The sequence below is a fragment of the Hippocampus guttulatus genome, chromosome 2 (genome assembly GCF_054856545.1).
Source record: "Hippocampus guttulatus isolate MCC_2025c chromosome 2, RoL_Hgut_1.0, whole genome shotgun sequence".
In the NCBI taxonomy this organism is placed as follows: domain Eukaryota; kingdom Metazoa; phylum Chordata; class Actinopteri; order Syngnathiformes; family Syngnathidae; genus Hippocampus; species Hippocampus guttulatus.
Window position 1 is genome coordinate 24,622,169 of NC_141262.1, and position 25,819 is coordinate 24,647,987.

General features: G+C 44.3%; 2 protein-coding genes across 8 annotated transcripts in view; one reads left to right on the top strand and one right to left on the bottom strand.

Moving 5' to 3' along the window:
• Window positions 1-653: 653 nt before the first annotated feature.
• Window positions 654-12,899, top strand: sec24d (SEC24 homolog D, COPII coat complex component). The gene is made up of 22 exons (XM_086104811.1): window positions 654-731; window positions 2,711-2,886; window positions 3,023-3,125; window positions 3,232-3,353; window positions 3,425-3,718; window positions 4,314-4,429; window positions 4,510-4,621; window positions 4,699-4,826; window positions 5,890-6,028; window positions 6,108-6,223; window positions 6,301-6,425; window positions 7,324-7,515; window positions 7,615-7,708; window positions 7,809-8,096; window positions 8,169-8,265; window positions 9,198-9,343; window positions 9,420-9,558; window positions 9,926-10,044; window positions 11,013-11,192; window positions 11,270-11,461; window positions 11,957-12,046; window positions 12,139-12,899. Exons 2-22 carry the CDS (start codon window positions 2,751-2,753, stop codon window positions 12,277-12,279), a joined length of 3,069 nt encoding a protein of 1,022 aa, XP_085960937.1. The 5' UTR covers window positions 654-731; window positions 2,711-2,750; the 3' UTR covers window positions 12,280-12,899.
• Window positions 12,900-12,938: 39 nt separating this feature from the next.
• Window positions 12,939-25,819, bottom strand: part of kcnip4a (potassium voltage-gated channel interacting protein 4a) — a 51,915-nt gene continuing 39,034 nt past the window's right edge. For 4 of the 7 annotated variants that reach the window (XM_086104815.1, XM_086104813.1, XM_086104814.1 and 1 more), the window contains 5 exons: window positions 19,021-19,145; window positions 16,565-16,909; window positions 16,374-16,478; window positions 14,519-14,581; window positions 12,939-14,433 (listed from right to left, as the gene is read on the bottom strand). In XM_086104815.1, the coding sequence (XP_085960941.1) occupies window positions 14,386-14,433; window positions 14,519-14,581; window positions 16,374-16,478; window positions 16,565-16,909; window positions 19,021-19,145 (686 nt within the window). In that variant the 3' untranslated portion in view covers window positions 12,939-14,385. Of the gene's footprint in view, window positions 14,434-14,518; window positions 14,582-16,373; window positions 16,479-16,564; window positions 16,910-19,020; window positions 19,146-20,997; window positions 21,094-25,819 lie in introns of all 7 variants that reach the window. The other 3 variants (XM_086104812.1, XM_086104818.1, XM_086104819.1) reach the window with 2 other exon arrangements.

Sequence of the window (25,819 nt, forward strand, 5' to 3'; positions counted from 1 at the left end):
ATATACTGTATATAAATGAGATGCTGGTATTAAATGGTGCTGAACAAATTTCATTCCATACACACATTTTCGATGGTAACTTGGAAGTGAACATTGAAGTCAGCCAAAGAAAATGTTTGTCATTGAGCTTGAAAACTTCGTTGAACACAGCCACATGCACTGTATTAAAGTCCTTAAGAGTGAATGGCTCGTAACTCATGGCTCTTAGCTTAAAATGCCTGTTTTACCTTCCTTAACTGAAAATTCTATATGAAATTGAAGTACAAAACAGAATGCATTGGTTTATCATGAAATTTCAACGTGTTTTTGTGTTTACTGCGTTGACGTCACACGTATGGGATCTCTGTGGATGTGCGCAAGCGCACTCGTTACCGTCAAATTCGCAGAAAACGACCGAGGCAAGCTTCCACGTGACGCTGACAAAGAGTCAATGAAAATTATTTTCTTCGCCAGTAAATTTAGATAGAGACACGCGATATAAGAACACATATTGTTGGTCGTTTTTGATCTATTTAATTGCCAAATATCTATTGTGTTATATTGTTATTGTGTCTGTTCAACGCCGATTTGCTGTGTTATTTTGAAACCGGAAGTGGATTGTTTTCTTTCCCCGCCTCACTGGGCTGGTCCAGCCTGACGTCACGTAGACCGCCCGGCGCTTTTGGAGTTTGACGTGGCACTCGGCATTCCGCTAAGCAACCAGACGAGGCCATCTGAAGCCCATCTTACAGGTAAAATGGAAACAACGCCACCTTTTAACGCGTGGCCAGCACGTCGGCCCGACATCGCACGCGTGACGGAGCGAGTTTTGTTCGTGTCACAAACGAGCGCGCGTTGCTTTTTCATGGCAAACTTTACGCTCAAAGGGGCGCAAAACAGCTAGCAGGATGCTCTCTATGAAAAAAAATAAAACTAAACAATGTCATTGAAATGGAATAAATTAACACATATACACCTAATTGTGTCATCGGAGAGGAAAGCGTGAAGCTTCATTTTTGCTAGTGAGGAATAATTAGGAACGGTAGTGTTTGACGTGGCATGTGTCCGTCCGTCTGTGTGTGGATGAACCGAAAGGGCGTTTAGCAACAAGGACCGCACTCCTTCGCTTTTTCATGTAACTGTCATGCGTTTTGCTTTCAGTTTTGGGGGGGGGGGGGGGGCACCGAGGGCTGTCAGTCAGCGGGTGCTTTTATCGAGTTGCGCTGCACTCCCTGGCCACTTCATTAGGCACAGCTACAGCCTGCGATCCACTTAGAATGTGGTCAAACATTCAGTCAAAGCAGAGACGACCCTGACTTTGAGGCCCATCGTCCTGATTGTCGATCGATTGTTGATTCGTTGTTTAATTTTCTTTAGTAAAGAGCTAACTGTGGTGTACACAGTGATTCCACTTACACCGGATGTCATGAAAAAAAGCAACAAGGAGAAAAATGACGTGTAAGAACAAATACAATCACGCAGGTATAAACAAATATGTACAGTACCTACAAAACCAAAAAAAAGCAAGCAACGAGAACAAGCAACTGCTTCAATCTTAGTGTAACCGAGCAGAGGAAGTTGAAACAAAAATAAAAGTGAACAAAAAGATGGACAAAGCTCAATAATAATACGAAAAACAAGAACGACAAAAATAACAATAACAATAATAAGAATAATAAAACTACGACCCTTGTGAGGATAAAGCGGATCGGAAGATGAATGAATGAATGAATAAAATTCAAAAACACAAATTTAATTCAAACATTTTTGTTACTACTATACGACACTTTGATCCTCTCCTCGTTCATCTCTAACTGCTTCAAACAACAAATAGGATGCAGAAAAGTGGTTAAGATTGTATGACTGACTGTCTTTGTTTTATGTGTTGTGTTGTATTATTTTGTTATTATGTTATTATGACTTCAAGATGGGGTCGCGAGAGTGGCTGCCTTTTCAGCAGCTCCTATATTTTGTTCTTCTACTTTCTTCCTTTCACAACTTTACAGCTGTAAATTGGGAATTTCTCCATTGTGAGACGATTAATAGTTTTCTGATTCTGATTACTATGACTACTCCAAACATTGCTTTTAGTGGCCCCTAGTGGTCGCAGGGTCCTAAATCGGGTTATGCCTTAAATCCAATGTATACAATTCTGAACGGAACAACGTGTTTGTTGCTCTTGTGCATTTCTACAAAACGAGTGTGTTTCTATTGTGTAACCCCTTTAAACGTTAGAAAAGAAAAAAGAAAAGGAAAGATAATTTTCTTGGAGACACACCACCCGCCCTTTTTATCTCCAAACGAGAAATCTCAAAGGTTGCACATGCATGCGCGTGTAAAGAAGCAGATATTGTTGTTGTTGACAAAATGGATATGAACTCATTGGTAGTAGACTTTAACCCTTTTACTGCCTTCTCTGTAATTGTGGAGCACTTAAAGAAAGCAAACAATCAGCTTTCAGGACTATATTTGCCACCTGAACTGTTTGAACTAAACTTTATCTACAGAGCACTTTGAAGTAATGATTTAACATTTTGAGCATTTTGTTATTATGGATTTCAAATGAAGGTGCGCTGTTGCGCCCTATAAAAAAGCTGGAAATAGGCACTCTGGTACCATTTCATATTTTCAGCAATATTTTCATGTTGTGAAAAAAACAGAACCGAGTGACACGTGTCATATTTTAAAGACAATTGATTTTTGTTGGAACTGTGCTCTTACGTCCTCGCAGACTGTAGGAGACCAATTGTTGGCATGAGAAGAGCGTTGAAATGAGTCAGCAGGGTTATGTTGCCACACCCCCGTACTCCCAGGCCCAGCCGGGCTTGGGGGGCTACCAAGGTGGATTCGGCTCCGCTCCTGCGCAGCCCCACTACGGACACTATGGAGGAGCGCCGCCTCCCACAGGTGAGCAGATCTCATGCGTAGCAGATCAAAGTATGCGCAGAGATGGCAAAAATACCCACTCTCTGTCCTTAAGTTAAAAAAAAAAATCTTTAAAAAAGCCTGTGTACTTGAGACTGGACTCCCTGTGTGTACTTAGCTGTGCTGAAACCGCCGGCGTCCTCGGGTCCTGGTCTGCCTCCACATCCCGGGTCCGGTCCGTACAATCCAAACAGCCAGCAGAACGGGGCTCCTATGCAAAGGTCTGCACGTTTCCTTTGTGAAGAAAGTGGAAATTGTGACTCCTTTCACATTGTAGTGACCCCCCCCCCCTTTTTTTTTTTTTAAATTTTAAATCAATATGGTCAGGTATCCCCCAGCCACTTACGGTCAACCTCCACAACCGTCATACAACAGCATGGCCTCTCCAGCACCGCCTCCACCAATGCAGCTCACCAATCAGATGGGCACCATGAACTTAGGCAACTACGGTAGGTGGTACTCAACATTTCATCATTTGGCCTCAGGGGGGAATTAACGGGGCGCTGCTTTCTTCTTCCAGGGCCCGTTCAGAGCGCCCCATCTGCAACCAGCCCCGTTGCCCAGCAGCCTTTCCGGGGACCCCCTCCTCCAGCTATGGCGCAGCCCTCCATGCAACCTCAGATTGCCCCGGCACAGCCCCCCATGCAACATCAGATGGCCCCGGCGCAGCCTCCCATGCAACATCAGATGGCCCCACCGACGAGCATGTCCATGGGTCGACCCTTCCCCGGACCGCCTCCTCCTGCAGCTCCTGGAGGGTTCCATCAGCCTGGACTTGGGCCTGCTGGTCCTCCTGGATACCCGCAACAAACAGGTGCACAAATGGTAACCCTTTCCAATTGCTAGTTGAATGAAAATGACATCACAGCGCCTAAGGGCTCAGGTAATGACCGTCCGTCATGGCTGACCTGTTTTCAGGGTTTGGTCATGCGACGTTGGCAAGCTGAGCCCTTTGGCACTGTGATGTCATTTTCAGTTAACAGCAAGTGGCAAAATAGCTACCCCCTGAGATGGGAAACAAATGGGGTGGATTTTGCTGTTTCTAGTGAAGTGTAAGGACAATATTTGAATGGTTTGAATCAGTTAAGAAATGTGAAAGGAGGAGGTCAATCTGTAAAAAGTCTGCATTGATTTGGGAATCTTGTGGGAAACTGAAAAAAAATGTGGGGATTTTTTTGAATGTGAAATAATGCTTCCGGGCGGCCCGGTGGGCCAGTGGTTAGCGCCTCAACCTCACAGTGCAGAGGTACTGGGTTCAATTCTAGCTCCGGCCTCCCTGTGTGGAGTTTGCATGTTCTCCCCGGGCCTGCCTGGGTTTTCTCCGGGTACTCTGGTTTCCTCCCAGGACAAAACAAATGCCGTCTTGAGAATTTTGGTGCAGGATAACTTATGTCACGCTTTGTAAGCAGGTCCGTTTATGGGAGGCCACATGGCAGGACCTCAGCCAGGGGGCTTCCCAGGAGGACTTGGCCCACAAGCTGGTCCACCCCAGAAGAAACTGGATCTGGACTCCATCCCCAGCACCGTGAGTGAACTATCCTTGCACCAATCGCGGAGGCGGTCGTGGCTGGGAGTCAAATCAATCGATTCCTTGTTTGATTTCAGACCCAAGTGATTGAGGACGACCAAGCCAGACACGGAGGACAAGTCTACAGCACCAACATCCGAGGACAAGTCCCACCTCTGGTCACCACCAACTTCACGGTACAAGACCAAGGTATTACCCCCTTTCCCTCCCGCCTGGAAGAAACGTGATCCTGTCCCCATCTTCACTCTTGATTTGACCCACTTTAGGCCACGCCAGTCCCAGGTTCATCCGCTGCACCACCTACTCCTTACCGTGTACTGCCGAGCTGGCCAAACAGTGCCAGGTGCCCCTGGCATGCATTGTCAAACCCTTTGCCCGTTTGCCCAAAAATGAGGTAGGTGTCACATACACTCATAAAAATGTTGCATTTAAGACCCGAGGCACATTCCTAACTGTGATGTGTTATGCATGTTTGTGGTTCGCCGTTTACAAATCCACCTATTTGTCTTTATTTGTGAAATGTCCAAAGATGAGCTGTATTAATAGGCAAGTAGCACAGTTTGGATGTCAAGGATGTTGACGTGCTTCATCTTGAGTGAGCGAGTAGCTTTGTATGTCAGGGAGGCGCCAGGTTAAGCTGGTGTTGTTCATAATTTACGGAGAGTCTTTGCCAAATGTGTATGTCACGCACAAACAATTTATTTTGAATTGTAGTGATGTAAGATGAGTTTAAAATGATAGTAAGTTGTTTTAGGATCATAGTTAGTGATATATTTTCATTTAGTAAATTATTAATAAAATGGGGAATTAGAACAATATTTAGTGGCACCTAAAATACAACCACACATTTTTCAATTTTTAAAAAAAATCAGAGATTAAAAATGTTTGATTTTATTTTTTTACGCTGATTCAGAATGTGCCCTCTTTTTTCTCAACCACGTCAGGATTTCATAATAATAAAATACAATAATAAATGCACTACAGTAATTTATTATATTTATGAATCAGGTGGTTGGTTTAGCAACAGGTGGAATTTTTTTTCTAAAAAGTCATAGCTATAGAATACAATGCAAGTAAAAAAAAAAAAAAATCCGCATCGCACGAGCTTTGTATGGGTCAAACTTGAAAAATTTTAAAATATCCCAAAACGCTGATGTGTTCGAAAAAAATCATTAAAAAAAATCTGTGTCAAAAATATGTTTAGGGACACCTCTACTACATATTGTTAAATGACTACTGGGATAAAGCTCTTGTGTTGTTTCTTACTTGACATACGTTCCTCCTTTTGGATCCTGTGTTTGGTGAAAATGTTCTGAAGTAAACTGACCCCACACAAAGCCACCCCCCCCCCCCCATCTGTCGAGCTGGCCTTATTCCTTAAGCCTTTTTAGGAAATGTTAGTGCGACCGCAAGAGAAGAAACTGACATACAGAGTGCGTCACCTGCTTTATCGCCAGACTCCGTTGTACCTGGTGAACCATGGCGAAAGCGGTCCCATCCGCTGCAACCGCTGCAAGGCCTACATGTGTCCGTACATGCAGTTCATCGACGGCGGCCGCCGCTACCAGTGCGCTTTCTGCAGCTGCATCAATGAAGGTGCCGCAATCAAAAGAAAAAGCAAAACAATATTAGTGTTGTTTTGATGGATTCAAACCAATTCTGTGGCTCTCTCCAGTGCCCGTCTTCTACTTCCAACATCTGGATCACATGGGCCGGCGGGTGGACTTTTACGAGCGAGCCGAGCTGTCACTGGGATCTTACGAGATGGTCGCCACGCTTGACTACTGCAAGGTATTTCAAACGTCGAGGACGATGACTAGCGGAGCGGACATCCTGTGACGCGTACACACGTTCCTGGCCCTCCACAGAACAACAAGCCTCCCAAGCCGCCCGCCTACATCTTCATGATCGATGTGTCCTACAACAACATCAAGAGTGGGCTGGTCAGGCTCATTTGTGACGAACTGAAGACGCTACTGGACAAGCTGCCCAGGTAAAGACCGGCTACTGTACTCCGCCCAAAAAATGTTCTTTCCCAATCTGCCCACTAGATGGCACTATTCCGCTCTAATGCTACGTGCACGTGTTCATGATTTCAAAAGGTGTTTTGATTATTTAAATACCCAAGGATTAATCATTGAATGAAGCTCGACAGACGCTGCAGAGTTAGGTCGTTGCGACTATGCGAGCGGGTTATACTTTTGGAAGCAAAAGTCGAATGTATGGGGAAGAAAAAACAAAACAAAACACCGGCTACTGTACTCCGCCAAAAACCTTAACTCATTCAATCCCAGCCATTTTCACTGGAGCAACCCCCTCACTCCCAGCGTTTACTGGATTTTTACTGATCTTGCAAGGCCCACAGAATATTTGGCTCTAATGCTATATAAACATGGAGCCTACCAGGATAAAGTTTGGACTCTCTTCTTCCAGCAGAAAAATAAATTTTGTTTCTATCGTTTTCCATTCTTCAGCAATCGGCATTACAAAATGGCTCGGTTTCATGAAAATGGCGATTCCTGGGCAATAAACGGAGAAAAAGAGCTTTTTTTTTAAAAGCATGCATTTCAAGCACGTGAGGCACCACTGCCACCTACTGGTCGCTTTTTTTTACATGATTTACAATGCAAACGGCTTATTCTCATTCACAGATTGCATCAGACCCTCCTCCTCTCTATGATGCAAAAAAAAAAGACTTAGACGTCCAAGTACGTCCTTGGTAGGCGGGGCCTAATTTTAAACAGACATACAAGTATGGCTTGCGTAATTAAAGAGTTAAAGACAAATACATTTTCACTTAGGAAGGCAGCGCTTCATACACTTATTGGACTTTAGGAGGACTCTGAAAAGTCCGACATAAATCAAACCTATTGACTTACTTTCCGCTCTAGGGAGGACGGTGCTGAGAGCTCAGCCATTCAGGTCGGCTTTGCCACCTACAACAAGACACTCCACTTCTACAACGTCAAGAGCTCCCTGTCGCAGCCGCAGATGATGGTGGTGTCCGACATGACCGAGATGTACGTGCCGCTTCCCGACGGCTTTCTGGTCAACTTCCAGGAGTCCAGGCCGCTTGTCTGCAAGTGAGGAAGACCTCGACTCGTACTTATGTTCAAGCCGTAAGAACTCATAAAAGACAAAACTTTGGGATGAACGGCAGATTTGCTTTGTGCACCTCGCAGCCTCCTGAGCCAGATCCCCGACATGTTTACGGACACCAACGAGAACGAAACAGTCTTTGCTCCCATCATCCAAGCTGGTGTGGAGGCGTTCAAGGTCAGTTCTTTTTAAAGGGTAAGAAATTCTTGGAGCAGCTGTGGAACATCTTTCTAAATTGGATGCGGCGGGGACACTCGGTCCATTTTCTTCGCGGCAGGAAGCGGACTGCAGCGGCAAGCTGTTCGTCTTCCACTCGTCCATGCCCACCGCCGAGGCTCCTGGCAAGCTGAAGAACAGGGACGACAAAAAGCTGGTGAACACAGACAAAGAGAAGACGCTGTTCCAGCCACTCAAGGGCACGTACGAGCAACTCTCCAAGGACTGTGTGGCTCAGGGCTGCTGCGTGGACCTCTTCCTTTTCCCCAACCAGTACGTGGACGTGGCCACCATGGCCGACGTGCCGTCGCACACGGGAGGCTCGGTCTTCAAATACAACAACTTCCAGGTGAGTCTCCTATACTCGCTTATAATCCGCGAGCCTGCCACCCGGCTGCTTTTGTTAACTGCGTTGTCGCAGGTGGACACGGACGGCGAGCACTTCCTACGAGACCTGAGGAAGGAAGTGCAGAAGAGCATCGGGTTTGACGCGGTCATGCGAGTTCGTACCAGTACAGGTGAGATATGACTTTGTGGAAAGAGAGAGAGAAAGAGATCAGGTGCAGGGAATTTTGAAAGGTGGAGGCACAGTCTGGAAAGTAAAGGAATGAACGTTAGCCGAACGAAGGGAATACCGTATTGGCCTGAATATAAGACGCTGTTTTTTGCATTGAAATAAGACTGAAAAAGTGAGGGTCGTCTTATATTCGGGGTCTAGACATTATACCCATTCACGACGCTAGATGGCGCCAGATATTGAAGCGAATGCTGAACTTGACTCCCCAGGCCAAAGTGAACCCCTGTCATAAAGAATAAAAATAAAAATAGCGGTAGCACGAAGAAGAAAAATAAAAATAGCGGTAAGAAAGAAAAGAGAAGAAAATAATAGAAGAGATACGTAGCAACAATCTGGAGAAAAGTGGGTCGAAGATCGGCCAGGTTAACCGGCAGCTGAGGAGAAGTTATGATGTCATTTACATTTCAAAAACCAGAAGCCATTCATTTACGAATGGGATTGCACTTTAGTTTACATATTTAAATGTTCAGATATTAAGATTTGAATAAGGCAAAATAACATGCTTTTTCTCTCAAATATATTGTTATAATCATTTGTTTCAGATGTACTGTAATTATTTTCTGTATAAAAATTAATTTGGTGTTCAAAAAGTCTTTTTTCAAACTTGAGTCTTGAAAAGGAGGGGGTCGTCTTATAATCAGGGCTGTCTTATATTTGGGCCAATACGGTACATATGCATAAATGAGGGAAGAGTGAAGTTATAATAGCAAGGGTGGAGGAATTTTAACACTTCCGGTCAACAGTTCCAAGCAATCGTATGCATGGAAAGAGGGGATGAAAGCGATCCAAAGTTGATTTCTTTCCATGTTTTAAAAAAATATATTTGTACATTATAAAACAGTATTTTGTCTCTTCCGAAAACAATGTCTTCAGGTTTCCGAGCCACTGACTTCTTCGGCGCCATCCACATGAACAACACCACCGACGTGGAGATGGCGGCGGTGGACTGCGACAAGGTGGTGACGGTGGAGTTCAAGCACGATGACGCGCTCAGCGAGGAGACGGGTGCGTTCATCCAGGTGCGTGCCCCGGACCTCTCCGCGCGGCCCGCCGCCATTCTGTGACCGCGCATGCAAACCAAACGGTTCCCCGCAGTGCGCCTTGCTGTACACCACGGTGGGCGGGCAGCGGCGTCTGCGCATCCTCAACCTCGGACTCAACTGCAGCACGCACTTGTCCGAGCTGTACAAGAGCTGCGAGACCGACGCGCTCATTAACTTCTTTGCCAAATCCGGTGAGTTGGGCGGCCCGCCGAACACCAGCCTTGCAGTTTTACAGCTTGAGCATTTATGTCACATCCTGGATGTCCATTTTAAGGTCCACGTTCTTTGCCCTCGCTCTCCAGACACTTCAGCGAACAAATGTGGAGAACAAATGTGTCTTACAACTACTGTATGACAATTCCACACACGACATGGAAAGAGTGAAGCAAAAACAAACAAACCTACTCGTAGGCTGTCTTGTCTCGCACGCGAGGACAAAAAGCGTACGCGGAGCAGAAGCTGGATATCAAGGATAAGAAATAAACGTGCAAAGGGCTTTCAATCCGAGGCCGCTCCCTCGCGCTGTTCCTCTTGTGAGCTTGTGTGTTGTCCACGCAGCCTACCGCGCCATCCTCAACCAGCCCTTAAAGAACGTGCGGGACATTCTGGTCAACCAGACGGCCCACATGCTGGCCTGCTACAGGAAGAACTGCGCCAGCGCTTCGGTCGCCAGCCAGGTGAGCTTGCGGACGCTTTCGGCCAGGGCTTCCCATACTTGACACTTACTTCCAAGGACCCCCTCTTAATCCTGAGGCCAATTTCACATCACGACTCTCTAAAATGTGAATTCCATGACCAAAGCCAAGATGGAGGGCAGTATTTCTGTTTTATTTGCATGCTTGTCCCATGCATGCTGTTGGTAGGCTTTTTTTTTTAAAGATATGATGTAATTTACTAAGCGGTGCCAAAATTTATTGACTAATCGAGACCTAATAACAAATAAGACATTTTCAAACTGCTGCTTTTACTTTGGAAAACAATGACTGAACTGGCAACTCATTCACTGAAAGCCAGTGCGTACCACATCGAAACCTCTTGTGCTTAAAATCACCAAACTGTACCAGATAAAAACTAGATCTGGTTAAGAAACACTAAGCAGGAAAAAAAAGTTACTGTTTAAAATAAAACTTGATCAGATTAATTGATAGATCATAGTATTTTTGATAGTGACAGCTCTAAATGGACTGCAAATTATTTTGCGGCTATGGTTTGTCGACCCTGGGGGTGCCGGTACTCCAGTTAGAGAACCGTTTGGCCTGGTCATTCTCTCTCTCTCACACACACACACACACACTAATGTCAAAATGTGCATGTACTGTATTTATCGGTTCTTTTTAAATTACATGTGACATATAGTAATTCATTAATAGATGGATGAATAATCCACCAGATGGCGGCAGAGCACTTACGTTCAATTAGACAAGGCTATGGCCTGACTAAATGGAGTTCTCCTCTTGCTTGGCACCAAGATGCCAAAATCAATACAGCAAACACAGGAAGACAAGACTCTTGATAATATCGCGTAATGCTGCCCATGATGGAAGCGCTTACTTATGCGAGAGAGCTGACATGTTTTCTGGAACGTACCATGAATAGCACTAATGAAGCAATGTGACATGTGAGATTTTCTCTGTGTTGCGTGTAGCTGATCCTGCCGGATGCCATGAAGGTGTTCCCGGTCTACATGAACAGCCTGATGAAAACAGCTCCCCTGACCGGCAGTACGGAGCTTGCGACGGACGAGCGCGCCCATCAGAGGCTCGCCGTCATGGCCGTGGCGGTGGAGGACACCCAGCTGCTGCTCTACCCGCGCCTCATCCCGCTGGTACAGACCCCCCCCCCACACACAACAAGCGGAATGCAGACCAGAAAAGAACAAATCAAGTATTTGTTTCTTTTTAGCACACCATGGATGTCGGCAGTGAGGGCTCGCCTACCCCGGTTCGCTGCTCCGAGGAACGGCTGGCAGACGGCGGCGTGTTCCTGCTGGAGAACGGGCAGGCCTTGTTTCTGTGGCTGGGCCAGGCTAGCCCCCCCGACGTGATCCAGGGTCTCTTCAATGTGCCCTCGCTTGCCCACTTGCAGGCCCACATGGTTTGTGAAACAGCAAGCATGTTCTCGGGTCACTTTGACTCAGCGTAGATTAAACCAACTCGTTGTTTAAGGGTCAATGTGACCTGTTGTACATTTCATTTCATCTCATCAGAAAAAAAAGTAAATTCATTGATTTTATCTTCATAATTGAAAAGGGACAAAAACAAGGCCAGCAGAAGAAGCTGAATCCTGATTTTTTTTTTCATATGGGTCAGTTTGACCTGCCATTATCCCAAACTGTCAGAAACACAATGATTACCCTTAGACTACTAAAAAAAAAAAAAAAAAAAAAAAAAAAGCAAATTAGCCAAACTCTTGATTTTTTCTTTTTTGACATGTCAATGGAACGTCCAACATAACAGCAGAGATAATTATCCAAAATTGCCAGAAACACAATGCAGATTGCATAGTATAAATCAGTTATTAAAAAGAAAAGAAAAATAAGCCCAGAAAAATTTTAACTTACCAGTTTATTTCTTTCCCCTTCCTTTTCAGTGCGTGCTGCCAGAGTTGGACAACCCGCTGTCCAAGAAGGTCCGATCTATCATTAATGACCTTTTGGAAAAGAGGCCCAGATCGATGAAGGTAAGAGACTCTCGTGAAACTACTCATCATTACATCAGTGCACAGGCACAAACCTCCGTTTTTTTTTTTATTCGCGTTTGTTTCTGTTGCAGCTTCACATTGTGAAGCAAAAGGACAAGCCCGAGATGATGTTCCGCCAATTCCTGGTGGAGGACAAAGGCTTGCACGGCGGCACCTCTTACCTGGACTTCCTTTGCCACGTTCACCGGGAGATCAGACAACTGCTCACCTAAAAAAGAACAAAAAATCCCCTCTCCAGAAACACAAGGGGAGTTTTTCCACATGTCGGGACCAAACACGGACAGCAGAAAGAGTTAACTTGAACCTTACAAAGTGCCAAAGTTGCCTTCCATGCCCCCCTCCCACATTCCTGCCTGTTGATCGACTCCAGACAAACAAGGCGCCGTGCTGCAGAATTTGGCATGAAACTCGTATTATTGTACTTTTGAAGCAAATTTCAGTTACTTTTACGTCAATCCAGAATGATGCTGAAACAAGGAACATTTTTTTTTCTCTCAAAGGGAAGTTTTCATTTCAGTGTCTGTAAAACTGTCCACGTCAACATGTGTAATTCAATCTTGTCCTTTTGTGCTGCCTTCAAATGTCTTTTGTTTTTGTGTACAAGATAAATGCAACTTTTACCGTCTGCCTTTAGTTGAAATCTGACAGCCTATTTGGTTTGAAATTAAACATAACCTCAGGTCATCTGAGTATCTTTTGGAAAATAGAAAGCAATAATACAAAGTTGGGAGGAAAAAAAGTGATATTCTTGAGTAAAGAGAACGCCACTAGGGGGCAGCACAGCACACAAAAAAATGCCATGACATGTACAATAAATTTGCCCAAATTCGAACGTGAAACATTCTTCGGGAATGAATGAATATCGGAGAAATAGATGTTCATCGGTTTATTTTCACCTTGTGGTATTTACAGAAAATGTAGAAATGCATCATGATGACTTGGGAGTGACATGTCAGGATTTGTTTTCCTTACCTAACATGGAGATAATAAAAAGCAACGCTCACGCCTCTGTCGGAGATACATAAACAACAATAAGCATCATTTTAAGGAAGTCAAATGAAACGTAGTTACATAGCTTTGAAAACAACTAAAATTCACATTTGTCTTCTTGAAAACTGCGCTATACAAATGAGCGTAATGCGTTGTATAAATAACATAAAACGACAACAACAACAAAAACAGTGCTGAAAAATGCAAACAGTAAAATAAGTCCACAAATAGAGTGTGTCATTGTTATTTAATGTTCTATACGTACATTTAATATCAACTACTGGTCTGCTTGTGTGGACTAAGCCACTCATGGTCTTTTCTATCCTTGACTTCTTGAGTGTATATATCGGTGATTCTCAAAACGTGTCGTTGAAAAAATGTGTAGAGTACATTTATTAACCCTTTCATGCGCCCTGTAACCTGGTAAGCTAGGGGTGCCCAAACCTTTTGGACCGTAGATCAACCTGTTACCGCGCGTGCACATACACACGCACGCCATCGTAGCTCACACGTACCGTTTTAAAGGGGTTCTCTCGGCCCTCTAGATTCCTATTCTTTGCCTGTGCTCTCGGTGAATTGTACACGAAAGAAACTGAATCAGAATAATGACAACGATAAAAGATATAGCGCAACAGCTCTGATCACAAGCTGCAATTGCAGACAGCCAAGCGTAGCGCTAACAACTTCCGGTGACGCAGGTCACGCGCCACCGTAGGTTAAAGATTTACCTGCTTTATTTTTTAATACTTTTTGTGAAAATGAGACTGATAGGTCTCAGTGCACATTAACACAAAAAATATATTACTAACATGCACAAAGACACACAAATGGTTGTTTGCTTTTTTTTTCTCCTCGACACCCCTCACGATCGATTTGGGACCAGTCCGCGATCTACCGGTCGATCGCGATCGACATAATGGGCACCCCTGTGATTAGCTGTCCACTGTAGTAACCGCTGTCCCTCAAAGGGTTAAGTACAGTTCACATTTTGGTCGCATCACTCTCTGGGTAAAATTGAAGTTATTGTGTTTGAATAACACCCATGAAGGTGGTATTTTAAAAGCCAACTATTTTTTTGTTTGAGGAACCACGACTATATACACTCGAAAACAAAACACTAGCCATTGAGGAACACCCTGGAAATACAATAACAGGGTGCAATGTGGATGAAAGGGAACGTCAGAGTGACAGTGACATCACCTGGCAAGAAAACAATGGCTATACGGTCAACGTATACATTTCCAGAGTGTTCCCAGCCAGGAAGGACACACGCCATGAATGGAGGTCTGCGTGTTCAGCAAGCACTCTCCCCACCGGGGGCTGTAAAGTTAAAGGACGTTTTCAAAGAGGTGCATGGAGCGCATGATGTTTTCGTCCTGGCGACAAAACAAAACACGGCAGTTCAGACATCACGAGCGTGCCAAAATGTCGCGATGTCACAAAGGCCGGCGGGCCACTTACATTTTGGCAGCAGTCAATGAACTCGTCGATGGTCACCACGCCATCTTTGTTCTTATCCATCTTCTGTTGGGGGAGGGAAGGGCAGCATCACGAAATTGTTTCCCACTGCTCCACACTTCTTTATACTCCCAAAATAAAGCCTTTTTCCCGAACATTGTTGAAGATTAAGATTCATAAGACCGCGACATCCACAGTCCCCTCCAAAAGTTTTGTTTTATATCCATTCCACACCGCATGATGCAAAGCACTCATTAGCAAAAAATAAAAATAAAAATCAGAAGGCCAGATTGGATTTTGCAAACAAGTACCACCAATGTTTTTGGAGCAAAGTTTTATGGACTGATGAGACCAAGATGAACCTCGACCAAAGTGACGAAAGGCCCAACTATGGCGAAGGAAAGGATCTGCTTCTGATCCAAAATACACAAGCTCATCTTTGAAATATGGCGGAGGTATAATGTCACAGCTTGGGCTTGCGTGGCTACTTCTGGAGCATACTCGCTTGTGGTTTATTGATGATGTGACTCATGATGGTCACAGCAGAATCAGTTTTGGAAGTCTACAAAATCATTTTGTCTGGCAATTTGCAGTTAAAAAAAATCTAAACAAATTGGGTGAAACTTCTTAACGCAACACGACAATGACCCAAAACACAACAAAAGATTTAATCAGTGGCTAAAATGGAAGGTCTTAGACTGGCAAAGTCACTCAACGGACCTAAACGCATAAGAGCATACATTTCACCTCCTGAAGAAGAGACTCAAGGGAGAAACGCGCAGAAACAAACAAGAACTAAGTGAGGCTGCAGTAAAGGCCTGCAAAAGCATTTCAAATGGAGAACGCAACAGTCTGGTGAAGTTAACGGACCGAAGGCTTGATGCTCTTATTGCAAGCAAGGGTTATGCCACCCCCCACCCCTCCAAAAAAAATGTTATTGATACTCTAAGCTAATTTAATGTCTCTTCTGATAATTATGCTCACTTAAAAAGTGGGTGGCTAAAAAGGTGCTCTGTCCTGAGCTGTTCAATACATCGAGATGGAAACAACATAAACCGTTTGGAAGGGACTGCAGATTCCAATTGCTCCAGAGTCCCTTATATCAGAGGCCCCCAACCCCCGGTACCGGTCCGTGAGTCATTTGGTACCGGACCGCACAGAAAGAAAACAGAACTTGCATTACTTCCATTTTATTCATTTTGGAATCTGAAAGATGTTTTATTTTGAAAAATTACCGGATTCTCTGTTACATCCGTCTACAGTATGTCACCCTTGACGCAGGTGAAGGCGCGTTTCTCAGTCACGTGATAGGTTACCGCTAAAATGAAACCCAGGAGCTACCAAAATGAGTCAAAAACAAAGGTCTTTGGAAAGTTTCTTTGGGAAGGGGAAAAGGCCCAGCCAGGAGACAGAAGACGAGCCTATGACTTCCAAGAAAAAGAAAGCTACATTTCATGAACGGTATCAGGAGTCCTACTTTCCCACGCACCAAGCCCAGTCTGCATAATATGGGGCGACGGTGAGTCGTATTTTTCATGCACTTTGTATTTGCAGTCTATCTTATTTTGAAGGCACGTGTAAACATTACCATAGCGACCAGAGAGTGTTGCGGCCAGATAGGACGTTCCTCGTGTCGTGATTCGTGTTTATTATTATGTTTCGAAAATACCACAGTTTTCATGCCGGTCATATCATATTATTTTGTTGTATTTATCCGGCCTTTAAAGGCCGGTCCCTGAAAATATTGTCTGACATTAAACCAGTCCGGCAAAAAAGTTTGGGGTTTTGGGGGGTTTTTTTTAGACACCTTTATGCTTTTCTCTCATCGCTCTCGAAGAGTGAAAGATCCGGAACTTGCCTGAAAGAATACTTCCACATGCTGGCGCGGAGTCTCCTCTTTGAGCACGGGATACGTGCACTTGCCCATCATGTCGTAGATGGCCTTCATGATGTCGAGCATCTCCTGCGGGACAACAGCGTCAGCGAATGACAATCATCCAGAAAAAGACTCAAAACGTTTTTGTTTCAAGGAGGGCGGCTGCGCTGGACCTCTTTGGTGATGTAACCGTCTTTATTGATGTCGTAGAGGTTGAAAGCCCACTTGAGTTTCTCTTGAATGGTGCCCCGCAGTAGGATGGAAAGACCCATCACAAAGTCCTCAAAGCTCACTGAGCCATTGTGATCCGTGTCAAAGGCGTTGAACAGGAAGTGAGCGTACGTCGACGCATCTGAGAAAGAGAGAGAGAGCGAGAGCCACGCCGCAGAGGAGCAGAGGGATAAGCGGTGGCCCGTGGCCGACTTTGGCAAAACGAGAAAGCACAAACCTCCTTGCGGGAAGAACTGGGCGTAAATGTCTTTGAAGGTTTCCTCGTTGACGACGCCACTCGGACATTCCTACGAGAAAAGACCATGAAAAAAATAAAATTAAAAAATGTCCCCCCGCCCCCACCTCCCCAAAGTATTTTTTTAATTCACTTACTACCCGAATAGGCTCCAGCACGACTGCGACCCTCGCGAGGATAAAGCGGTTCAGAAAATGGATGGACGGATAAACCGGTGTCAACTAAATCCAACACTCCAACACTTGTTAAACACATCGTAACAAAAGAAGAAAAAAAAAGGCAAGCATCAACTGTTGTACTCTGTGATTTAGATCAAGTGTGTGCCTTGAAGAGGTGGGGCCTGAGGGAGGTGTCGTGTGAAGTCGGCGATTCTGCGTGTGAGCGTCTGGACGTGAGCTGCGGCCAACAGCTGCTTCCCGGTTCCCCGGGGAACAGCCGAATAGTGCATCGTGACTATGGCCCGCCTTTCCCCCCATGTGAGGGCATTACAATGGATAAACACAGTGGTAGGGTACCTTGATATACAGTACGAGTGGAATTTGTTCTTTGACCATGCTCATAACTTAAATAAAATTGCCCCATTGAATTCATAGAAATGCCATTAAACTGTTCCAGTTATTTTTAATAATGTATTGGGAAATTAAAAAAACACAACTGATAACATAAAACACATTGTGAAGAAATACTGCTTTTCCTGAATTCCGACATTCTTTCCCAGGTCACTTTTACGTTTTAAGATAAGATAAGATAAGATAAGAAACCCTTTATTAGTCTCGCAATGGAGAAATTCCCAATTCACAGCAGCAAAGTTATGAAAGGAAGAAGTAGAACAACAAAATTTTGAACTTAGAAATGACTTTTTTAATACCCGTTTTACAACAGTTTCATTATTTTCTGCAGCTTTTCCATCTTTCATCGAAATAGGTCCAAAGCGAAGAAATATTTGATCATTCCTGGCCAGCATTATTGCCATCATTGACTCCTATCCCGTAAAAACTACAGCTTAAAAAGAATCTGTGATAAAGTGAACTTTGAACGCGCGAGTGGACTCCGTATACATGTGAGGCTGAATTGGAACTTTGATTATTCGACGCCAAATGCATCAGAGTGAGACGGCAGAACAAATATTTATTTATTTTTATTAGATACGCTCGTAACATTTGCTTATCCGTGAACACAAAACCACGAGTACGGCGCAAAGCCAGCGGGGTGTGAAATTCCTTCCCGAGGCCCCATCAAGAAATCAGGAAATGCAAGTGAAAGGAAATCAATTGGGGAGCGCTTGATTAGACTTTAACTTCTTGCCTGGGGCCGTCAACCGCACAAGACTGCAACGCCGTATGACACCGCGGGAGTCATCCGTGGTCATGTCAAAACCTGCGGGGGCTTTATTCAGACCCTGCTGGAGCACCTAAAACGACAGTCTGGACAAACTAACTTAATCTGCCACATGAGTTGGAGGCACTTTATTTGTCTTCGCCCAAGGACAAACGGCTCAGTTTTCCTTCATGATGCCAGCTTGTGTTAAACCACCGGGCCCGTAAATGTCTGGCATTATTCTGCTGGTGGCCTCCGGTGACTCAAGTAGCCCCATTGGACTGGGATTGCCAAGGAGTAGCGCCGAATAGTGTTGCAAAGGGGCGGAACGTTTCTGGTAAATTTGCATGAAAAGTTCATTCATTCATTTTCCGATCAGCTTTATCCTCACAATGGTGGCGGGGGGTCCTGGAGCCTATCACAGTCGTGTTTGGGCAGTAGGCGAGGGACACCCTGAACCGGTTGCCAGCCAATCGTAGGGCACACACAGATACAAACAACCATCCGCACTCACACTCACACCTGGGGACAATTCCGAGTGTTCAATCAGCCTGCCACGCATGTTTTTGGAATGTGGGAGGAAACTGGAGTACCCGGAGAAAAGGCACGCAGGCCCGGGGAGAACATGCAAACTCCACACAGGGAGGCCGGAGCTGGAATTGAACCTGGTACCCCTGCACTGTGAGGTTGACGCGCTAACCACTGGATCACCAGGCCAAAATATTTCAAGGTCATTTAATGGCATAAGCTGACATCCACGCCAAATAATCATTAAAAGGCAAGAAACAGTCTTTTGAAGAAGAACTTGACTCTGGGTTCCCCTGCCCGATACGGCGTGTCACTCACGTTCTTAAAGCCGCGGTAGAGGATCTGCAGCTCCTTGCGGGAGAAGCGCGTCTGCGCCTCCAGCTGTCCCAGACCTTCGGGCCGGTGGCGCACGGCTGACAGTTCCAGCTCATCTTCAACGCTGTCTGGAGGAGGAAGACGGAGGTCACGCATCAAATCCGGGAGGCTATGGACCGGAACTAAGCTCACACTTTTAAGACGATCCACTTCTGTCGTCGCAATTTCTGCATTTTGGGCACGTGCCCCATTAATTGGTCAGGTGGGTCATCCATTTGGAATGACTAAAACCCACACTCGAAACAGATGCCTCTCCTTTCCGCGTCAGGAAACAGGTGGCGCCACAAATGGAGCTGGTATTACCTTCAATTCCACAACACACATCGGCAGCCGAGCACACATGGCATCTGTACAGCCGACGTTTACAGAGGAGTCGCATTTCAACACCTCAACACCAAAACCAGCAGACATTCAAATAGCTTCTTTCCGCTCGCCATCAACTCCCCAAACAGTGACTCAAATCTCTAGTGGCTTTTTGCATTTTTCGCACACCCCGTGTAACAGTCTTAGCGCACTGATCATTGCAGCGCCAGCTCTCTACATGCTTGAACAGCACCAGCCACTTTCAAGCGCTCAAGGACTTTCTGAATAATTGCACACCTAAAGTGGTATTGCAATTACTACGACTAGTGACATTAAAATGGCGCGACAATTACCCGCACAAACTGCGCAACCTTATCTCTGCTTGATGGCCCTGCTGTCATTTCACAATGGTCCAACTTATATTACGGAAAGTCTGTCGATACTTACAAGTCAAGCCTTTTGTTTATCGTAGTTGCTTGTTAATTGTAATACTCGTGTAGCCTATAATACCGGGGACAAATTCGTTGTGTGTTCTAAATACTTGGCCAATAAAGATGAGTCTGCTTCTGATTGAAAAATCAAGAAAGGATATAATGTGACAGTATTAAAAAGTGCAGTGATTCCCAAAATGACCTCTGGGAACCCATGAGCCGAAACGTGAAGATTCACAAAAAAAGAAGAAAGAAAAAAAAAACTATAAGGCGCTTCGGCGTATAAGGCGCACCGTCAATGAATGGCCTATTTTAAAACTGTTTTCATATGTAGGGTGCAGTGCACATTATAAGGCGGACAGAATAGAAGCTACAATAGTAGCTGCAGTTGCATTATGCATCCACTAGATGGAGCTACGCTGAAGAGAATACGACACAACACAATACATTACAATACAGATTTGTTTCTATCGCGCTTTCACAACCGCTTGACAGGACATTTAAAATACTACATCCAAGAAATCAGAATATTGATCCATATAGAAGGCGCATCGGATTATAAGTCGCACTCAAAACGTATTGTTTTGTGGTTTTTGTTATTGTAAAGAGTCCTTGGGTTTTGAAAGGCGCTTATAAATAAAATGTATTATTATTATTATTATTATTATTACTCTCGGCTTTGGAGAAAATTGAATGATTTTAGGTGCGGCTTATCGTGCGGAAAATACGGTACTACGCTAGTTTCACTTTGGGTCATTTAAAAGGGTGTCTTGAAGTAATTTTGCCAAACATCTTCTCTAACCTGCTACCAAGCGTTCACTCCACAAGTCAAAAGAAAACGTCTCGAATCAGCAAGTCTTCATGAACTTGTTGACAATGTCTAATTTTCCAAGTCTGTTTTTTAATGAACTGAATCGAACCAGAAGCCTAAAAACCTCATTCAAGCCATTTCCCCAGTTTTCTCAAGAGCTCTGATTGGTTTAAGTCACACGTGAGGGGGACGTTTACTCAGGTCACATGGCGGTGCCATGACGGTGATTGATAGCTCTTCACTCATTCACTCCCAAAGACGTTTTTAAACGTCTTTTCAGACATGGTGCAGAATTAGCTGGTACTGAATGAGTTAAGTTGCACTAAGCATTTTTGACAAAAGAAATGAAGGAGAGCCGGAGAAGGAGCCACTTGCTTTGTCCGGCGCCAGACGGCGACTTGGCGGCGGCGCATGGGAGCAGCCTCATGAGGCAAGCCCTCACCCCGCGCCTGTGAACGATCGATGGGTGACCTGGAGAGCACAAGTACACGGGGATGCGGTTACTGTGGCAACGGAGTCAGGAGGGGCGGGCAAGGGCGGCCATCTTTCTTCAGGGCAACAACACGGCTGCAGAGGAAGCAAGGCCACTGATTTGGAATGAAGGCAAGCAAAACGACACCTGTAAACAAGTTGAAGGGTGCCGTGAGCGTGACATCACCGGTCGGTATGACTTATTCAAAAGTCTGCCACTGGGTCAGCAGAACTTGAGACCGCTGACCTCCTCTCGTGCGGAAGCGCCACAGCGATATCTCATTGGGCCGTGTGCCAACGGATGATTTTCGACGGCGTGGTGACAATTCAACAAGCGTGTTTCCCCATCTAATCGTTGATCGGAGGTTCACTAAATTCTCATGGACAGTTTCCAAATAAAAAATCTTAATTTTAAAGAAAATTTTGTTTGATACAATCCGAGTTCAGTACAAATATGTCGAACACCTGGATTTTTTCTTCCCCCCGCAACACAAACGTGTCAAGTCACAGGAAGTGTAAACAAATACAGTGAGGCTCAGATTCTGGCTTGCGGGCATCGTGACTCATGGATGATATGCAATGTGATCCAATTCAAACTGATCAATTGTTAACTTTTTTTTTTTTTTGCATCATTTGTTTCCGAAAAAGAAGAAAAAACAATCATGTTGCACATTCCTAATAATAGAAGGTTGACATTCTTATACAGCACCAAATATGCAAATATTGCAAACACTTTGTTTTTCTTCTTTCTTCTTTATACCCACAATCTTGCTGCTGTAGACTGTAAATTTCCCCAGTGTGGGACAAATAAAGGATATCTTATCTTGTCTTATCTTATATGTATTTTTTTGTGTGTGTGTGTGGGGGGGGGGGGGGGGTTCATTGCAAACATATTTTTTTAATTTAATGGTACAGTTCTTTTTTTTCGAGATAGCATTAAATGTGTTCCTGTTAACACACAACCCCCCCCCCCCCACACTTTTATGATTTAAATTATGTTCCATTACCGCACCCGATGTCAAATGTGATCCTCCAATGGAGGTATGCCGCAAACTGTGAATTTTGCACAGTGACACACATTATCTACACTGGATATATCAAGTCCAGCGGCTGAATTTTATTTGGGGTTACTCAGAGACACTTGAAATACGGTCGGCACATGGGCCAACTCCCAATTAACTTGTACATGTGAGGAACACAGCGACGTCGCCATTTATAAGAGGATTACCCATTATTGTAATTGTTTATTTCAACATTATTTTCATTCTTTATTTAAAACTATAATCACAAATATAATAAAAATTATTAAGTCACATCCATAGAGGGGGAACTTTTGAAATTAATTAATTTTGTGCTTTTTTTGTTTTTTTTAGAAAAACCTGGCATTTAGACAGGGGTGTGTAGCCATTTTACAGCCACTGTACCTAATTGTTCAAGGAGCGACACGCTTGGGTAATCTGGCCAGTAAAAAAGTGTGGTGGTTGCGAGTGTATCTTTGAACAGGCAGATAAAATGGCCTCATAAAAAGGACAAAAGCATCAATTTGGTTGTAAAAAAAACAAAACAAAAAAAAACACTTCCCAATCAACTTTTTAATTGTTATTTCTTGGACAGACTCACAACAGCAAGCATCCGAAAACTACTGCCAAACGCATCTACCCCAGCTTGCTAATGGGGAAGGGAATTAAAAAAAAAGTCGACATTTGTGATGTGGAGCATCGATGCCGAGTGCAGATGGCAACCATTACTGCGCCCGAAGCATTTCTCAGCAATGAGGGAGACATTTTGTTTACGTCTTTGGGCCACTTTGATTAATCGGTTACCTGGCTGACGCAACGCTTCACTTTTCACACCCTTGCGAGGCTTTCGCTGACTTTGATAGCAGCCGGACGTCAATTTGGAAGCTTTCCTCGCACCGCGGGGAGCCAGCCGTTCTGGCCTGGAGCTCAAGGACAAAGTGTTGGCCCGGAAGACAAATTATTTGAGGGTGCCAGACAAATACACTCCGGTGAAGCCCCCGCTATATCGCAATTGACTATTCAAGCATCCGCTAACGCTGCCATTTTTAAGCGTTTATGGGTTTCTACAGTATACAGACAAATCCAAAGAGCCTCTACAGTTGCACATCTTCCGCGTTTAAATTTTTCAATTGCAATCGAAACTGAAATAGTTGTCAAGTATTTTCATTGAGTATACGTGGTCCAGCTTGACTACGAAATTTAGGTTTGCAAGGCTTGTAGCGACGCCACTTGAGCGAAGCGCGACTCACCAGTCGATAGTCCGCTGCTCTTTGCTGTGCGTGCGTCAGCGCGGACATGTACGCACGGACGCGTCTTTTGGCTTCAACCAATCAGCGCCGACGCAACGTTACAGATCAAAGAAGCTTTGATCTACGACAAGAGCTAAGCTAGCCTAGCCGAGACAACAGCTAAGCTAGGACAGACAACACGACGCTCGAGGTCGGACGGACACGCTCTCATTGGTAATCTGTGTTGTTTTTCCTTTTTTCTGTCCAAATATATTTTTCTACTACAATAGTAGTCTCGTCCATGGTGTCTTTTTCCGTTCCACTGGGGTTTAGCTAATGTGTTTATGAAGAGACGGAAATCTCTTTAGGCTAACAGATTTTTCGACGAAGGAATACTTTACAATGATCTGGTGGGCCAGATCTGGCCCCCGTGCCTTGAGTTTGAAACCTGTGCTGTACAAAATGTTTTTGAGTCAATTTACTGTAAAAGTGTTTGGGAAGCGTATAACTAAAATACTTCACATTTTGTGGGCGGGTCTGGAACGAATCACTCACGATCGTTGGGGGTTCATTGTATCAACCAGAAACTGTACGCACGAAGCGCAAATGATCCTACATTTCATATTTTCATCGTGGAGTGTTTCAAAACAAGCACAAAAAGAGTGACTAGGCAAGTTTCGTGAAGAACAAAGGTTAGGTTCCCTCATAATAATCCACAAAATGTCGGGACAAGGGATGTCTGAATTGGACTTTTTACGTCTTCCAGATCAGCTTTGCACTGCATTTTGGTGTTGTTGACCTGAAGAATCCAGTATGCAGCTTGAGTGCATTTGTACGCAGTCACACACACGAAAAACGGTTTTGAATGGGAAGCTGAGTGGCCGTATATCCACTCCGATTATACACCGCAGGAGTCAAGAACGTTCAGAGAGAAATTCCCATGAAACATTGACGGTGGAAATAGTTGTCAAAGGCCCGTTCATTCAAACAAACACACCGCCCCGTTGCACTTTTGCCTTCTTTTCCCTCCAAATAAACCTTGTACTCAGCGAGATGCTGTCATAGCCATTTCTCCCCTCCGCCTCACAGCAACACAGAAAGGGATTATTAAGATTGAACGCCGCGCCAGGGTTTATAAACACAAGACAAAAAGCTCAGCAAAATATAATTAGCATAGGATGCAGCATGGCCAACTTTGCAGACCACAGCGCAATGTTGATGTTGTTTTTTTTGCACCTGTTTCATCAATATCAAAACAAGTGAACAGAGGGAAGTGGAAGCTGGAAAGGATCAAATGGCAGGCCAATCGCCTCCAGGTTTGTCATTTATCTGCAAGTAAAGATTAAACCTCGCTGGCCCGACAAACAAGCTCCCTGAACCCTGAAAAGGAGCTGCTTATTTATACTTGATGAGACTGCGTGGCCTAGAAACACACACAATGACCTGCACGGAGCATTTCATACTTTGGTCTCCCTCGAGGGGTCACTCCGACGATACGCAGCAGAGCACACGGACGGCATCCCTCACGCCGACTCATATTGGTCGGTACATTTTAGCCAGTGAAAACAGCTACAGAGTGGACATATTTTGTTATTTTATTGTTGTTTTAGCTCAATAAAAGTAGGACAGTGTGATCGAGTGACACGTAGTAGTCCCCGCAGGAATCTGCAGAGAAAAAAAGTGTTGCTTGCACAGAGAACAATACTGATTACGCGGTTTGAAAGTTGATATTCCGTGGCCATTAAAAAAAAAAAAAAGACCAGCTCTAAAGCGAATTAGTGCACTTTTGGGGAATTATCTGCAAAACCAAAAACACTGTGGAATATTGTGGAAATAAATCAATCAACAACAGTATTCGCTTTTCCCTCTAGCAAACATTTATTTAATATTTATAATATTAATTACAATAATTCAATTTTATTTTTATTCCTTATAAAGGGCAAAAATTTCACCAAACTATGGCTCAGAGGCAGAATGAGAGCGAACCAAAGCAAAGATTTAAATTGTAAACTAGCCACTTGACCTGGATATTGTCAACATACTGCATTCGGTATGTTCAGAAATGTAATTTAACCACACAGAAAGTTCATTCATGACGCGTGGTAATGACGTGACATCATCCTTAGTGGACGTGTCCGTGATGTGACCTCTTTTACTGGACGCCTCCACGAAATGAACGGAAAACAAACATGTCGCCTCATTTCCCCATAAGAATTCCACCGCCTCCTGCATCGCTCCTCTGTTGATATAAGATGACAATTTTTTTTTTTTAATGAGCGGTGGATCATGTTTTGTAAGCTCTGACACTTGTCATCATCTTTTGCGTGTGTACTCGACGTCATGCTTTGCATGCGCATCGTATCAAAGACGCGTTCAGGAAACGTTTGAGAACGCATTCGTTTTTGTAATGTGAACGAGAATGTAAAAAGGGGGTTTAAAAAAAAAAAGAATAATAATAAGGCCCTGCAGTATGAACTT

What these genes read in the sequence shown, in the direction of transcription:
- sec24d (XM_086104811.1), top strand. Translation starts at nt 2,751, where the DNA reads ATGAGTCAGCAGGGTTATGTTGCCACACCCCCGTACTCCCAGGCCCAG. An exon ending in TGGACTCCATCCCCAGCACC is followed by an intron (nt 4,430 to 4,509) that starts GTGAGTGAACTA and finishes GTTTGATTTCAG; the next exon opens with ACCCAAGTGATTGAGGACGA. An exon ending in AGACGGGTGCGTTCATCCAG is followed by an intron (nt 9,344 to 9,419) that starts GTGCGTGCCCCG and finishes GGTTCCCCGCAG; the next exon opens with TGCGCCTTGCTGTACACCAC.